This window comes from Mandrillus leucophaeus, unplaced genomic scaffold (genome assembly GCF_000951045.1).
Source record: "Mandrillus leucophaeus isolate KB7577 unplaced genomic scaffold, Mleu.le_1.0 Scaffold68, whole genome shotgun sequence".
Classification (NCBI taxonomy): Eukaryota; Metazoa; Chordata; class Mammalia; order Primates; family Cercopithecidae; genus Mandrillus; species Mandrillus leucophaeus.
In genome coordinates this window covers 2,561,945-2,577,398 of record NW_012107363.1, presented here as the reverse complement: position 1 = coordinate 2,577,398, position 15,454 = coordinate 2,561,945, and the positions used below count along the sequence as shown (strand labels likewise).

At 48.2% G+C, this 15,454-nt stretch overlaps 1 protein-coding gene across 2 annotated transcripts in view; it reads left to right on the top strand.

Annotated features, from left to right (window-relative positions):
- The window catches only part of AFAP1 (actin filament associated protein 1), a 137,083-nt gene that overhangs the window by 100,404 nt on the left and 21,225 nt on the right, over positions 1–15,454 (top strand). The window contains exons 12-15 of one of the 2 annotated variants that reach the window (XM_012002171.1): positions 1,589–1,706; positions 6,261–6,512; positions 9,222–9,336; positions 13,255–13,419. In XM_012002171.1, coding sequence (XP_011857561.1) covers positions 1,589–1,706; positions 6,261–6,512; positions 9,222–9,336; positions 13,255–13,419 — 650 coding nt within the window. The remainder of the gene's footprint in view (positions 1–1,588; positions 1,707–6,260; positions 6,513–9,221; positions 9,337–13,254; positions 13,420–15,454) is intronic. The other variant, XM_012002172.1, reaches the window with a different exon arrangement.

The following is a 15,454-nucleotide window of genomic DNA, read 5'->3' as shown; positions in this document are numbered from 1 at the left end:
TGTGGGGCTGCGGGGCAGGCCGCCTCCTGGGAGGCAGCACCCACGCGGAGACCCGGGTGCGAGGGGTGTCAGGAGAGGAGTTTGGCAGGCACAGGGGCTGGGGAAGCTGAAAGAGCCAGGGGAGTGCCGGGGCACCCAGGAGACTGACGGAGCGCAGGAAATCACCGCGCAGTGACGGAGCAGGAACCCAGTCCCTCGGAGCCCCGCGGCCCTGGGCAGCACCTTGCGACTTCAGAAGCCCCTGGGGGTGTTGGGCGGAGGCTGGTGTGGCCCGGCCTGCCCTCCTTAAAGGGGAGGGAGCCGTTCCCTCACCACAGGCTCCACACTGTTGGCCTCACCCCTGGCCACTAGGTGGGCAGGTCTTTCTCACGCCAAGCACTTCTCTAGGTTTCTGTGAGCACCAGCTGGGTGTCCTCATACATGAACTGAACCCTCAGTGGTCTTCCAGGAGGCAGCATCAGGCCCTCCCAGTGAAGGGCCCAGTCCACAAAGCTGACTCCACTTCAGATGCCAGTCACAGGTCCAGGATGTCACCTGTGCGTCTGACCAGTGGGATGTGAGTTGGAGGTTCCCACGACCCCTCCCCTCCAGTTCAGTCATTGCTAGAACTCTCACAGAATGCAGGAGGAGCGTGCTTACTGGATTACCAGTTTACTGTAAAAGGACACAGCTCAGAAGCAGTGAGGGAAGAGGTGTGCCAGGCAAGGCATGTGGGGCACAGCGCTCCCGTGTCCTCGCTGGGCGCACCACGCTCCCAGCACCACCGCATGCACACAGCCCAGAAGCTCCGGGAACCCCATCCTTTTGGGGTTTTATGGAAAGTTCCAGCCCTAATCACAGGGTTGATTTCCCTGACAACCAACCCTCATCCTGCTCTTCATGTAGGAAATTCCCAGAGTTTTAGGAGCCTTGACCAGGAACTTGGGACAAAGACCAAAATATATATTTACTATGCCACAATAACACACCTTCTGAAGGATTTCTCAGGCCGCTGTCAGTGGCTCTCGGAAGTTGAGGAAATTTCAGGGAAGAGGTGAAGATGTGTGGGGTGGCAGTGGTGCTGATTGAGTACTAAGAACTCCATAAATACTTGGTGAATGAGTGTCCCAGAAAGCTTATAGAACAGGGATCCATGAACTTTTTCCAAGAAAAACCAGACAGTAACTTTCAGCTCTGCAGGCCATGTTGTCCTCTTGGAAGTAACACGCTTGCGAAAGAGGCGTATGTTCCAGTAAAGCATTATGATGAACACAGGCCGTGAGAGGAGCTGGCCACTGTGAGAGACGGATGATAATCAAAGCGCTTGGTATTTCTGAACACTGTTATTTGCAGGCTTTGCTGTGTGTACCTAGCATTGGTTATTGGCGTTCTGTGCCGCGGTTCTGCAAATTATGTGCTGTCCTAATTTTATAGGACAGTCCTTCCAATGCATCTTCTCATTTCCGCCTATATTCTGTCTAGTATTTCTTCTCTGCCCCTGTGACCTCTGACATAGCCTTGGGAATAAAGTCAGAACTCATTAAAGACTTGACTCGTTGGAGTAAAAGGTGGTCAGGTTTTGGATTTTAATGCATTTCCTTTCTTTCAGTTTCATGAACAGGCGTGTTATATCTGCTAACCCATATCTGGGGGGCACCTCCAACGGCTATGCCCACCCCAGCGGGACGGCGCTTCATTACGACGACGTCCCATGCATCAACGGCTCGGTGAGTGCCCTTTGGCTGGAGTAATGGTTGGTTTTGTTAGACAGCTGTGAAAATCCTATGCTTCAGTTCCCCTGGTTTCAGGTACTGAGTAAGGTCAGCTTTTTAATGCTCTGAAGCAAGGAGACTCCATCTCATCTCTGTTCTCCTGGTTTCTGACATGCTGTTCATCTGAATCTGCATTTGGACAAGTGGATAGTTTGAGACTAGTAGACAGTTTGTCATTTAATGTCACTGTCATTTTCCTGTTGGTGTTGAGGTAGGGTCCCCATCTGTTGCCCAGGCTGGAGTGCAGTGGTGCAGTCACAACTCACTATAGCTCAACCTCCCCAGCTCAATCGATCCTCCTACCTCAGCCTCCCAAGTACCTGGGACCATAGGTTCACACCACCACATCCCACTCATTTGTTGGTTTTTAGTAGAGACGGGATCTCCCTATATTGGCCAGGCCAGTCTTGAACTCCTGGGCTCAAGTGATCCTCCCACCTCAGACTTTCAAAGTGCTGGGATTACAGACATGAGCCACTGTGCCCAGCCTAATGTCACTGTCACTAATTAAACGTGTCAGCCCACTAAAATGTTGACTAAAGGAGAGCATGTTAGAGTAATACTTGGATAACTTGTTAAATCAAAACATAACACAGTTTAAGTTATTGATGAATAGTTATTTCCCGATGGGATTAAAATGCTGAGAAATCCCCTCAGGAAGGAAATGGTAACATAGAGGAATGATCACATTACAAATTTGACAGCTTCCCTTGGGGTGGATTTGGAGCGGCCAGGCTCCTGGCTCCCGGCACAGCGCTATCTGTATATCCATATGTCCATCTATGCATGCAGGAGTCTTCAGTCACAGCTTTCTGTTACACTGGCCTCCAGGGTGTGCCTGGCCTTAGGAGTTCTGAAGTCTGTTCTCAGCGTGTTGTGTCATATGTGTCATCAGCAGGCCTCATCAACAGGTGCTGGTTCTACGGTGTCTGCCTGTTACTCATCTCACAACCACGTGTTGAGCATCCTGTCTGATCCAGGCACGGTGCCCGGCCCTGGGCGTTCAGAGATGAGGCCTTCACAGTTAGCGGATGAATGAAGGAGGCTTGTGAGAAACCACTATGCCATTTGTCTCCCAGTACTGGAAGGGTTTGAAATTGGCATCTATGTTAAGAAAATTTTCAAAGATAGACATAAAGTAAATTTATTGTTATGTTTTCCAGCCTTGGAAGGTATGTCAGACTTTTTTCTTACTGTTTTGCTTCTCCAGTCTTTTCCCTGATATTCTGATGAACGTCCTCAATCAGCCCTGGCACCGTAAATTCATAGCTGCCCCACAGCAGGAACCAGGAGACAACAGCCTCCTTGAGGGAAGAGAGGGGCTGAGGACCCCCAGTGCTCAGGAGCATAAACAAACTGAAAGCAGGTTCTCGTGGCCGGGGTCAGAAGCGGGTGGCCCATCCCTCAGGAGCCACGATGGACGCGGTGTGTCCCTGGGGCTCGGTTGCCTTCCCATTGGCCGCCTCCTCCTTCCTGCCGCTCTGGACCTGCCCTGGGGTTCCCGTGGGGGAGGCCGCCCTTGCTGTGCGAGGCCCCACCTGATTCTAAAAAGGGATCTTTTTGTCACTTCGCCTGCCCCCTTCCCTCCTCAGTCCTCTCTCCCTTGCCTTATTGGCTGGGTGTCTCCCAGGGGCCAGACTCTGTGCCAGTTGAAGAAGAAATGGCGAAGTGATTATCTTTGTCCTGAAAGGGCCTCTGAGTCTCGTGAGAGTGAGTGGACCTGGGAGGGAAACAGACATAGGAGCGGGGAGAGCTTCCTGGGCCCTGGGCAGGGCAGGGCCCGCTCATAGGTCCCATGTTAGGATAGGGTGGCATGGGGCAAACAGAGCCACTTTTGGATCCCATCCTAGCTTCAGAGTCCATCCAGTAGAGCCCCCCATCTTAGGCAGAGGGGTATCAGGTCCAGTGAATCTCCTCCTTTCCCCCTCAGCCAATCCTCCCTGGGGTGTCTCTGGGTGTCCAGTCACCACAGCACTCCACCCCTGGGCAGGTCTTGTGGCGAGTTCTTCCTGCTTAAGATGGCACCACAGTACCCTGTGAAGTAGGGCTCTCAGGCTAGTCCCTGCCCTCGATTCTGGCCTCTGAGTCCTTCTTGAGGTGGGACCTGCTCTTCTGCCTCCATTTGCCCTGTGTCACTCCAGTGTCTCTTGATAGCAGTCTTATCACTGTGTTTAGACTGCAGTTACCGCACTCATCTGCATCCTGAGAACCATCCACTTCTCTGAGCCTACGTCTAGCCTGTCCCACCCAAAGACCCTTTCACACGCCTTTTCCTCAGAGACGTTTCTTCCATGCACGCCTTACACACGAACCTGTGATGGTGAGCTAGATGCTGTCGTCACCCTGTGGAACCACGCACGTGATCGTCCGGCTCCACCCAGCACGTTGTCTTCAGACTGTTAGGACACTCTACAGGCCAGCCCCAGGAGCGAGTGTTCCTAAAGTTATTCGCAGCTTAATCTGTTGTAGAAACAAAGGTCTGCCATTCCTAAAGGGCTCTGCATGTAGGAATTGTTTGTGTGTGTATATTGCTGGGCTGGAGATAGCCGCCTTTAAGACATAATATGCTGTACATGTTCGTGACTTCCTTGCTTATTAGGCCTTCCTCTGCTCAGGCCCTTCCTGAAACTATTTTCTGTGTGTTCGGCTCTGTTACCAGCTCTTCTCTTTTTGGAGGGCCTCATTTCTAGGTTTTTAGAAGTTCATATTTATAGCCAGGCGTGATGGCTCAGGCCTGTAATCCCAGCACTTTGGGAGGCAGAGGTGGGCAGATCGCTTGAGCCCAGGAGTTCAAGACCATCCTGGCCAACATGGTGAAACCCCATCTCTACTAAAAATACAAAAATTAGCTGGGCATGGTGGTGGATGCCTGTAATCCCAGCTGCTCAGGAGGCTGAGGCAGGAGAATCGCTTGAGCCTTGGAGGTGGAGGCTGTAGTGAGCTGAGATTGCACCACTGCACTGTAACCTGGGCAACAGAGCAAGACTGCGTCTCAAAAAAAAAAAAAAGTTCATTTTTATGACCTAATATCTAGGATCATAGCACTGTTTCAGCTTTAGTTATGTTTACCCATTCAGTGTTACCCCATGATGCTTAGACTGAGATGAAAGTATGTACGCTCATACTTTAGAAACTTCTATGAGGTCGCTGTAGGTGTTTTTCTGAGTCTTCCATGTGACTTAATCTTTGATATTTTAGGAAAATGATAGTCTCGTCTAGACCGTTTTAATAACTCTGGACAAATATATGCTAGGTCGTCATTATGAAACTCTCATATCCGAGTTTATCTGCAGGGACCGTTATTTTTAGATCACAAAAATAGACACATTGAAGTGATTGCGGAGGAATACAGACACTCCTACTGCAGAATTTTAAGTCTTTTCTATTTTTATAACAAAAGGTTGTAATTACCGTCTGGCAGAAAGGACTGTGCAGGAAGACTCAGCCGGGTAAAATGAATATAAGAGAGGAATTAATACTGCCTTTCTTGTCATGCCAGGCAATTTATAAAGACCTTTAACCCTGAAAAGGCCGTGGCTGTGGTTATCAGTTTTTGAGTTAACACTTTAATGTCCATGTTCTCAGATTCCTCTGTCCCATGCAGTGGCACGTCACTATTTTAGTCCTTGGTTAGAGATTTTCTGCTACAATAATACCATTGTATCAGTTAGATTTGGAAGCATCTAATTTTCTATGAGGATTTGATTTCTCTTTTCACAGACCGTTTTGGTTCTGTTGGTTGTGGCACTTTCTTCAGTACAGAGTAGGGGACAGAGGGTGTGTGTTGACAGTTCCCGTAGGACTTGGGTCACTGACTCCTGCACGGGGGCTTGGAGGAGCCTGCAGATGGTCTCATGTCCCCAGAAGGAGTGCGAGGCTTAGTGGCAGTACTGTGCTGGGATGAGCGCGCCCTTCCCTCCGCTCTGCCACTCACCGGCTCTAGGGCCTGTCTCTGCTTCCATTTCCCCCTCTATCCCCGGATGACTGTGAGATGAAGTCAGCACCCAGGACGTGGGAAGTGCTGTGAAAAGCATCGAGTGCTCTGCTTGGCCCTCGTGTGTCTTCGTATAGACCCAGAGCACCAGGACCCTAGTCCCGTGCTCGTTCCTCCCCTCACATCCACGTCCTGCACTAGGGGAATTTCTGAACCCCAGGTTCTCTAAAGAAGAAAATGCCAAATCAACATTGCTTCTTCTCTTTAAAAGACAGGACAAAACAAACACTTCATAATCCAAGGGTTCTGGGAATAGTTTAAGGAAAAAAGAAATTTTTCCATAAGGCTTCAGAAGTCCAGTCCTTTTGAATCAATCTGCAGGCTTATGTTGGGTTTGTGTATGTGTGTGTGTTGGGGGGTGCATGCCTTGTTGATAACAACTGCAGTCTGTGTGCAGAATGTTGGAGTACCATGCTATGCTAAATGCTATACTATTAATGAATGACATCTCACTGTGCTAAAAGCTGCTGTTTTCTGTGTCTAAGTCACTAACCACAAAGCTGTGTGTGTTGCAGTGGGAACCAGAAGACGGCTTTCCTGCTTCCTGCAGCAGAGGCTTGGGAGAAGAGGTGCTTTATGATAACGCAGGCCTGTACGATAACTTGCCGCCTCCGCAAATCTTTGCCCGCTACTCTTCTGCTGACAGAAAGGCCTCTAGGCTGTCTGCTGACAAGCTGTCCTCTAACCATTACAAATACCCCGCCTCCGCTCAGTCTGTCACTAATACCTCTTCTGTGGGGAGGGCGTCTCTCGGGCTCAACTCGCAGGTATGGCATCTTCTTCTGTAAGATTCTAGAACCACCTTCAAGTCACATTGCTCCAACAGAGTTTTGCAGCTTGTAGTAAATGGGACTCATCAAAGGCAAAGCGTAATGGTTTTTTTTTTTTTCCTCAATTAGAATATAATTTGCAGCCTGACTACCAAGGAACTGATGAGATATTTCTAATGAGCTCATGGTTTATCTGAGCACTGTGTTTCTTTGCCCACATCTGGCTCTCTTTCTGTTCTTGGAAAATTCCCCAGTGAAATTTTGTGAATTATGTCAACTAAAGGAAGAGAATTTAAAAGAAACGGGTAGTAAAACCTTCCAGAAGATTCTTGAACGGCCAGTTTCTTTAGCATGTTTCCATTACACGTAATGAGGAAGGGTTGACTCTGTAGTCATTGCTTTTGATCTTTAAACATGAAATAGATTATTCAGAGTACGATAGTGTTTCTCCATGACAAGTCTAAAGGTATACTCTCCAAAACTAGACAACGATAATAAGGACTTTTGATGACCATTGAACAATAATAACCGTGATGTTGAACTGTTGTCCATTGCACACCCTGTATTTATGGCCAACAGTAACATTTCAGAGTAATTTTGTAGTGTTAGGCCTTTAAAAAAAAAAAAAAAAAAAGATGAAGTCTCACTATGTTGCCCAGGCAGGACTTGAACTGTGGGCTCAAGTGATCCTCCTGCCTTGGCCTCCCAAGTAGCTGGGACAACAGGCACATGCCACTGTGCCCGCCTTATACATGTTTAACCTAAGGATTTTTTATGCTTTGCCTAAAGACCTAAGCCCATATGTAAGAATATGAACATACAGCAGATGGGTATGTTTTAGGTCTTTGTTTTTTTCTCCATTCTTTGGAAAGTCTTAAGAAAATAATGAACCAGATAAAATTGTAGAATTGTAGATAGTAGTGACTGAGAACACTAACTCCCAATAGGTTGGCTTCATCAAAAGTCAGATGCGCAGGTTGGTGTTGGTTTTTGATTTTTCATGATGGTTGTTCAGATCCCATCCCTGGGAATTCCCATTCAGTGAGTCTGAGGGGCCCTGAGCCAAGTGTAGTTGGGGGGCAGGGGTAGGGGAGCCGTTGGCCTCTTTTGAGGACTTAACACCAGAAAGTTGGCAGGTTATGTGTTGTATTTATTAAGTGAATGTGTATCTGTCTACGTTTCTACCTGTCTTTTTATTGGCATTAGAGTCGCCTTAGGTAAAACCCTGCCACAGTTGGCCATCTTGCACACTTGGATTGTCCCCACATGGGTTGGGAATCATTCGATGTATGGTTCCCATGTGGAGTTTTTGTTATTATTGCTCCCTTTTGTTTTTGTTGAAATAGGAAACACTTTTGCAAGTTAAATTCCATGACCTCTGGGTTTCCTGTCCTCATTTGGTCATTTTAATGGGAGCCTATTGCTTACTGGCGAGACCTTGCACTTTTCTGAGCACTTACGTGCCGTATGCTTCATCCGTGTATGGCACACCATCTGATCTTTTTAGGAACCCTGTGGGGAGATATCTCTTTACATTTTTAAATGATCAAATGGGGGCTCAGAAAGTTTAAAGAACTTGCTCAACATCTCCTAAATGACAGAGCCAGAATTTGGAGCTAGATCTCTCTGCCTCCCAAAAACTGAGGCCTGCAACAGAAGGAAACGTATCATGGAAAAAAGCATGGGCGTGGATGCTGGAGTGAGCCTTTGCCGTCGTGCTGAGTTAATCACACAACTAAGCTACACGTAAGGTCACTTCAGCAAAATGCAAAACGTGTTGGCCTGTATCAGTCTCAGGGGTAGAGTACTGTTTCCCTGTTTCAGAAACCTGTAGTTAGTGGAAGTTTAGTTTCCCTATTATGGCTGCTGCGTCTGTGTTATGCTGCTTTTGCTTCCTTCCATGGATTCCATCAGCAAGTAAGAAGGCGGTCACTTACCCCATTAGGATGTCACTCAGTGTCAAAGCACTTGGAGCAGCAGAACTCACACTGCAGGGTCGTGCTCCTCTCCTAAAAGGCATCCCACTGAAATAAAAGCTGTTTATCCTCAGAAACACACACTCCTCCTCTGAGCTGAGTGCTCTGGGGTCGTCAGCTGCCTGTGCCAGCTTGGTTAGCATTTGCGATCTGCCAGTAGAAAGGGGTCACTTCCGCAGCATTCCAGCGGATCACATCCTACAGAGCCTCTGCCACACCCTCCTTAGCCATTCCCCAGAATCCCAGCAGCCCAGTGTTTGGAAACCATCTTTTTTTTTTTTTTTTTTTTTTTGAGACGGAGTCTCGCTCTGTCGCCCAGGCTGGAGTGCAGTGGCCGGATCTCAGCTCACTGCAAGGTCCGCCTCCCGGGTTTACGCCATTCTCCTGCCTCAGCCTCCCGAGTAGCTGGGACTACAGGCGCCCGCCACCTCGCCCGGCTAGTTTTTTTTTGTATTTTTTAGTAGAGATGGGGTTTCACCGGGTTAGCCAGGATGGTCTCGATCTCCTGACCTCGTGATCCGCCCGTCTCGGCCTCCCAAAGTGCTGGGATTACAGGCGTGAGCCACCGCGCCCGGCCTACCATCTTGGTTTTCTTTCACGTTCATTTTTTTCTGTGTCGATGCTAGTTTCTCTAATACTTAGAGACTGAAAGAAACGACTGCAGGAAAAAAAAAAAGATTTGTTCGACTGTGTGTTTATTTTTCATGTTCTTATATGTTTATTTCAACAGCTCAAGGGTAAAAAGCCCCCCGTGGCATCTAATGGGGTCACAGGAAAAGGGAAGACTCTGAGCAGTCAGCCAAAAAAAGCGGATCCTGCGGCTGGTGTGAAAAGGACAGCTTCGAGTAAGTATACCATCGGATGTCTTGCATTCTGGCTTCAAGCGCACTTGGTGGAGCTGGGCCTGTCTGAGCCTGCCCACCAGTGAGTGCGAGCTTGGGGTCAGCTGGAGAGACAGAGCGATGGGTACCGTCATCCTTCCTCATCGGCCATGTGGAAGGACAGTGGCGAATTCAACCCAGCTTTTCTGACCGTGCTTGTAAATTGAAGCCCAGAACTGGTTTGCTGCCTGTGAGATTGACTCAGCATTTTAAAATAGGAGGCAGTTGTGAGTGCAGGTTGCTTGCAGCTCCAGGTAGCCCTGGACTCCAGGTCAGGAGACCTCAACTCTGGTCCCTGATCTGTGGTTGACAAGCCGTGCAAACTCTAAACTCAGCATCTTTTTCTGTCAGACATAGACACTTGGCTCCCGTGGTTGGCGCAGCTGGGATAACTGAGGTAGTACATGGACCTCAAGGTACCAGAGCAGTACGAGGAGTTCTGAGGAATGGTTAGTCCTGCGGTGCCTGTGTCCACAGCAAGCCATTCTTATGCAATCCGGTTTACTAAACACAGCCACTTTGTAAGCACAGGCATTATCCTTTACCCCATCATAGAAATGAGAAAAGAATAACCAGGAGAGTAAGCAGCTCTCCCGAGGGCTCACAGCTGGTACATCACAGAGCCAGAGTGGGTGCCAGGCTTTCAAACTCCACGTCCAGCCGAAAATAGATTGGGCAGAGAAGCATTAAGATATGAGAGACTCAGCCTGCCTGTACCCAGCACCTTCTTCCCTTGCCTCCACTAGATCCATCTGGGGTGATATGGCATCTCTTAAGTGTTTGTATTTGCATTAGTCCTCATTATGTTGGATGTCTAATCAGGGAGCCAGCCAGGCAGCATTTTTTCACTCAAGGCACTCAAAGATACACTGAAGTAGTTGCTGTCTGGCAGCTTCAGTCCAACAGATCCACACATGCAGACAAGCAAGTGGTAGGGCTGCAGTGTGGGGATTTACAGGTGAGGGCCTCCTGAGTCCATCTGGGCACGTCCAGGAAGATTTCCCAGAGGAAGAAGGTGGGAGTTAGGTGCAGATGTTGAGTTTGATGTGGTTACATGCCATCGCCCCTTGGAATTTGTACCCGAGATTTTCGAATCTGGATCTGTGCAACTGGTAGACCAGTCTCTGTGCTAATGAAGATGAGTCCGGCTAGCCCCAGCTGGTAACCCCCACGCCAGCTGCCGAAGAGAGAGGCTCTCATACCAGCACGTGCCGACATCCCTTTGCCCTGTGGTTCTGGTTTTGGAGTCAGAGTATCCACATAGGGGAATGGAGAGGCTGGCAGTGTCCTTGACCATGTTTGTGGACGAGGCTTGGAATCGCTCCGCAGGACCAGGCGGCGTCTTGCCCCGAGGAAGTGTGTACATCCCTGACCTAAGCTTTTCTCCACCTCTGTTCCACCCAACATGCATGTTGACCAGATAGGTTGGAGCCAGTTGGGCCAAAGCCTCCCTCCTACCCCCATTTGTTTAATGTACTAACTTCCTTTGACCTTATCTGGCAAATCTTATTTCCTGAATGTGTTGGGTGTATTTACTTTCACCTCTTTTCGTGTTGTTTCTTTGGGGAGGGGCAGATGGGGGAGAGGAGTAGCTCACACCCGGAAAGGTTTATTAAAAGCAAAATCTGAATCCCACGGAGTCTCATTCGCCATGGTGTTTCTCTGTCAGTACCAGTGCTGACTTCATTTTCTAGATGATTTATTCCTTTTATGAGACCTTCTGTAGGGAGTTTTTATTAACTTTGGTGACATCTAATGGTGACAAAAGAGAAAAATAATGGCATTCCGTGTTTTTGCTGAATCCAGCCACTTGCATTATAGATTAGATGAGATTACATGGGGACCAAAAGATGTGGAGATTTATAGGTTACTGCATTGCGTTTGTTGGGAAAACAGCTTACTTTAGAAATAAGTGAGTAGAGTTCGGACTTGGCCCTGTTTGCAAAATATGTCGTTATTTTAGCTGCGAACAGTGATCCTTTCGTTTCAGGTTGTTGAGTGCTTCGCCTCTCCTCAGGCTGCTGACCCTTTTGCTGTCATTCTGTTTCTTTTGGTTAGGGGAAAATTGACTGGGGAGTGATCACTTTTTATACCTTCATAAATGCAGTATTTCATTGAAATCGTGATGGCTTACATTGCAAGAATTGGCAAATCCAGCATTTAGGACAGGTGCTAGAAATGGCTCCCTGCTGTCCCTGAGAGGACAAGGCTCTGGGAATCACTTATTGCCGATATGGTAAGAATTGTCAGTCAGTGTCCACTACGTCAGGCATCATGTTATTTTGTTAGATTTTTTTCAGATATATGTTTCTGATTTAAAACACACACACACACGCGTCTCATTTAAAACGTGCACATGTGCACACTCACACATGCACATGTACACATGCATGCACACACACAGGATTCCTTCTCGTTTCTGCTTTAGAGAGGGTGAAGCTGAGCTTCTCCAGAGGTTGCTTGCAGAGTCATGTAGCAAGGGAGGGTGGAGTGTGGGTTTCTAGCCACCTCCCTGAGTCCAGTGTTTTTGTTCTTAACCATCATGCCACCCCCGTGGCTTCTACCTGAAGTAGTTTCTAGCCCTGCGAGCGAGTCAGACGCGTGGGGTGTGCGGTCAGGAAGGCCTGGGAGTTGCCCTCAGGTGTGAGTGATCGTTAGAAGCGACTGGGAGATCACGGAAGCTTTGAAATCGGTGATCCTCCATCCGAGTTTTGTTAGAACCTTCATTTCTTCCATGTGTCTTAACAAAGAGGTGTTGTCCTAAATTACTGTTATTAAAAGGCCCACATAATAAGAGGAAGAGAGCGTGGGGCCAGGTTTTGAAAGCCGTTTTCACGGGTGGTGTGATGTTGCCAAGTCTGTGAATTTTCCCTTCGGCTAGTTTCCTCTTCATTTATTCATTTTATGAAATACGCATTTATGTATTGCCCATTTTTGTGTTTGTTCTAAGTGCTTTATAAATATTTAATCCTTGCAACCACTCAGTGCATTACTATTCCCATTTCACAGATAAGGGAAACTGAGGCACAGAGGGATTTCGTGCCCTGTTCCAGGTCATGCAGCTACACGTACAAGCTGGGACTCCTTCCTAGACAGTCAGGCTCCAGATACTGCTCCTGGCTGCCTCTTCATGTATCTGCTGTTCATTCAGTCACTAAACAAGCATTGATTGTGCCACACTCCGTGCCAGGTGCTGGTCTCAGTGCTGGGGGTGTAGCAGCAATTCAGAGGAATTCAGAGCCAGGCAGATGACATGACCGTAAGGAACAGACACTGCAGGGTTATGGAGGAGTTTGAAGATGTAGAGAAGGAAGCAGATTTCAGACATTATTTTTGATAGTAATAGACTCCTGTGTCTGTTATAAAATGTTCACACTCCACCTTGTTGAGATTAATTATAAGCCATGTGCCTCAAAGGGAAGTGAGTTAAAGGAATCTCCTAATATTCTGTTTGTTTTTAAAAATTTGATTCAAAGAATATTGGAGAATTTGAACTAGTCGCTTTTCTGCTTAGTTCAAACCAGCCCTGTCCTTTTTCTTACTGAATTAGCACAGTAACTGGCTTTGTGTTTGTTTACTCAGTTGGCTGATTAAACAGGCTTTTTTGAGTTCCCACATTGTCTGCTTGAATAAACCTAATGTTTTTTGACATGGGGTCTCACTGTCATCCAGGCTGGAGCACAGTGGCAGAATCACAGCTCACTGCAGCCTCAAACTCCCCAGCTCAAGCGACTCTCCCACCTCAGCCTCCTGAGTAGCTGGGACTACAGGCATGTGCCACCACGCCTGGCTAATTTTGTATTTTTTGTAGAGAAGGGATCGTCCCATGTTTCCCAGGCTAGTAAACCTAATTTTTAATTGCTGCTTTTTTTTCTTCTCGAGATGCTGCCCAGTACAAGTATGGCAAGAACCGGGTAGAAGCAGATGCCAAGCGGCTACAGACCAAAGAAGAGGAGCTGCTGAAGAGGAAAGAGGCCCTGCGGAATAGGCTGGCCCAGCTCCGCAAGGAAAGAAAAGACCTTCGAGCGGCCATTGAAGTGAACGCAGGTATGAAGGATGCGGGTGACTGCCCAGGGTGCATGTTTGTATTGGAGACTGGAGATTTCATTCTGCTTTGCCCAAAGGACCTGTTGCTCACCAAGGCTGCCATTTTATTTAGTAAGAGTAGGTTATTTATTTGGTAAGAGTGAGTTATTTGGTAAGAATGGGTGGGTTGGTGAGAGTGGGTTAGTTGGTAAGAGTGGGTTAGTAAGTGGGTTAGTGGGTAAGTGGGTTAGTTGGTGAGAGTGGGTTAGTGGGTGAGAGTGAGTAAGAATGGGTTAGTAACAGTGGGTGATTTGGTGAGAGTGAGTTGGTAAGAGTGGGTTGGTGAGTGGGTGAGCGTGGGTTAGTGGGTTAGTTGGTGAGAGTGGGTTATTTGGTGAGAGTGGGCTGGTGGGTGAGAGTGGGTTAGTTGGAGAGAGTGGGAGTGGGTTAGTTGGTAAAAGTGGGTTAATTAGTAAGAGTGGGTTAGTTGTGAGTGGGTTAGTGGGTGAGAGTAAGAGTGGGTTAGTTGGTGTGAGTGGGTTAGTGGTTTATTTGGTGAGAGTGGGCTAGTAAGAGTGGGTTAGTTGAAGTGGGTTAATTAGTAAGAGTGGCTTAGTAAGAGTGGGTTAGTTGGTGTGAGTGGGTCAGTGGGTGAGAGTGGGTTAGTGGGTTATTTGGTGAGAGTGGGCTAGTAAAAGTGGGTTAATTAGTAAGAGTGGCTTAGTAAGAGTGGGTCAGTGGGTGAGAGTGGGTTAGTAAGAGTGGGTTACTTGGTGTGAGTGGGTGAGAGTGGGTTAGTAAGAGTGGGTTGGTGTGAGTGCTTTAGTTGGTGAGAGTGGGTTAGTGGGTTATTTGGTAAGAGTGGGTTAGTAAGAGCGGGTTAGTTGGTGTGACTGGGTGAGAGTGGGTTAGTGAGAGTGGGTGGGAGTGGGTGAGTTGGTGAGAGTGGGTGAGTTGGTGTGAGTGGGTGGGAGTGGGTGAGTTGGTGTGAGTGGGTTAGTGGATGAGAGTGGGTTATTTGGTGAGAGTGGGTTAGTAAGAGTGGGTTAGTTGGTGTGAGTGGGTGGGAGTGCGTGAGAGTGGGTGAGTGGGTGGCAGTGGGTGAGTTGGTGAGAGTGGGTTAGTTGATGTGAATGGGTTAGTGGGTTATTTGGTGAGAGTGGGTTAATAAGAGTGGGTGAGTGGGTCAATTGGTGAGAGTGGGTTAGTGGGTTATTTGGTAAGAGTGGGTTAGTAAGAGTGGGCTAGTGGGTGAGAGTGAGAGTGGGTTAGTGGGTAAGAGTGGGTTAGTAAGAGTGGGTTAGTTGGTGTGAGTGGGTTAGTGGGTTATTTGGTGAGAGTAAGAGTGGGTTAGTGGGTGAGAGTGGGCGAGAGTGGGTTAGTAAGAGTGGGTTATTTGGTGAGAGTGGGTTAGTGGATGAGAGTGAGTAAGAGTGGGTTAGTGGATGAGAGTGGGCTTGTAAGAGTGGGTTAGTTGGTGAAAGTGGGTTAATTAGTAAGAGTGGGTTAGTTGGTGTGAGTGGGTGAGAGTGGGTAAGAGTGGGTTAGTTGGTGTGAGTGCTTTAGTTGGTGAGAGTGGGTTAGTGGTTATTTGGTGAGAGTGGGTGAGAGTGGGTTAGTTGGTGAGAGTGGGTGAGAGTGGGTGAGTTGGTGAGAGTGGGTGAGAGTGGGTGAGTTGGTGAGAGTGGGTTAGTAAGTGGGTTAGTGGGTATGAGTGGGTTAGGCGGTGAGAGTTGGTGAGAGTGGGTTAGCGGGTGTGAGTGGGTCAGTTGGTGAGAGTGGGTTACTGGGTGAGAGTGGGTTAGTAAGTGGGTTAGTGGGTGAGAGTGGGTTAGCGGGTGAGAGTGGGTTAGTGGGTAAGAGTGGGTTAGTGGGTTAGCGGGTGAGAGTGGGTTAGTAAGAGTGGGTGAGAGTGGGTTAGTGGGTTAGTGAGAGTGGGTTAGCGGGTGAGAGTGGGTGAGAGTGGGTTAGTGGGTGAGAGTGGGTTAGTAAGAGTGGGTTAGTGGGTGAGAGTGGGTTAGTGGGTTAGTGGGTGAGAGTGGGTTAGTAAGAGTGG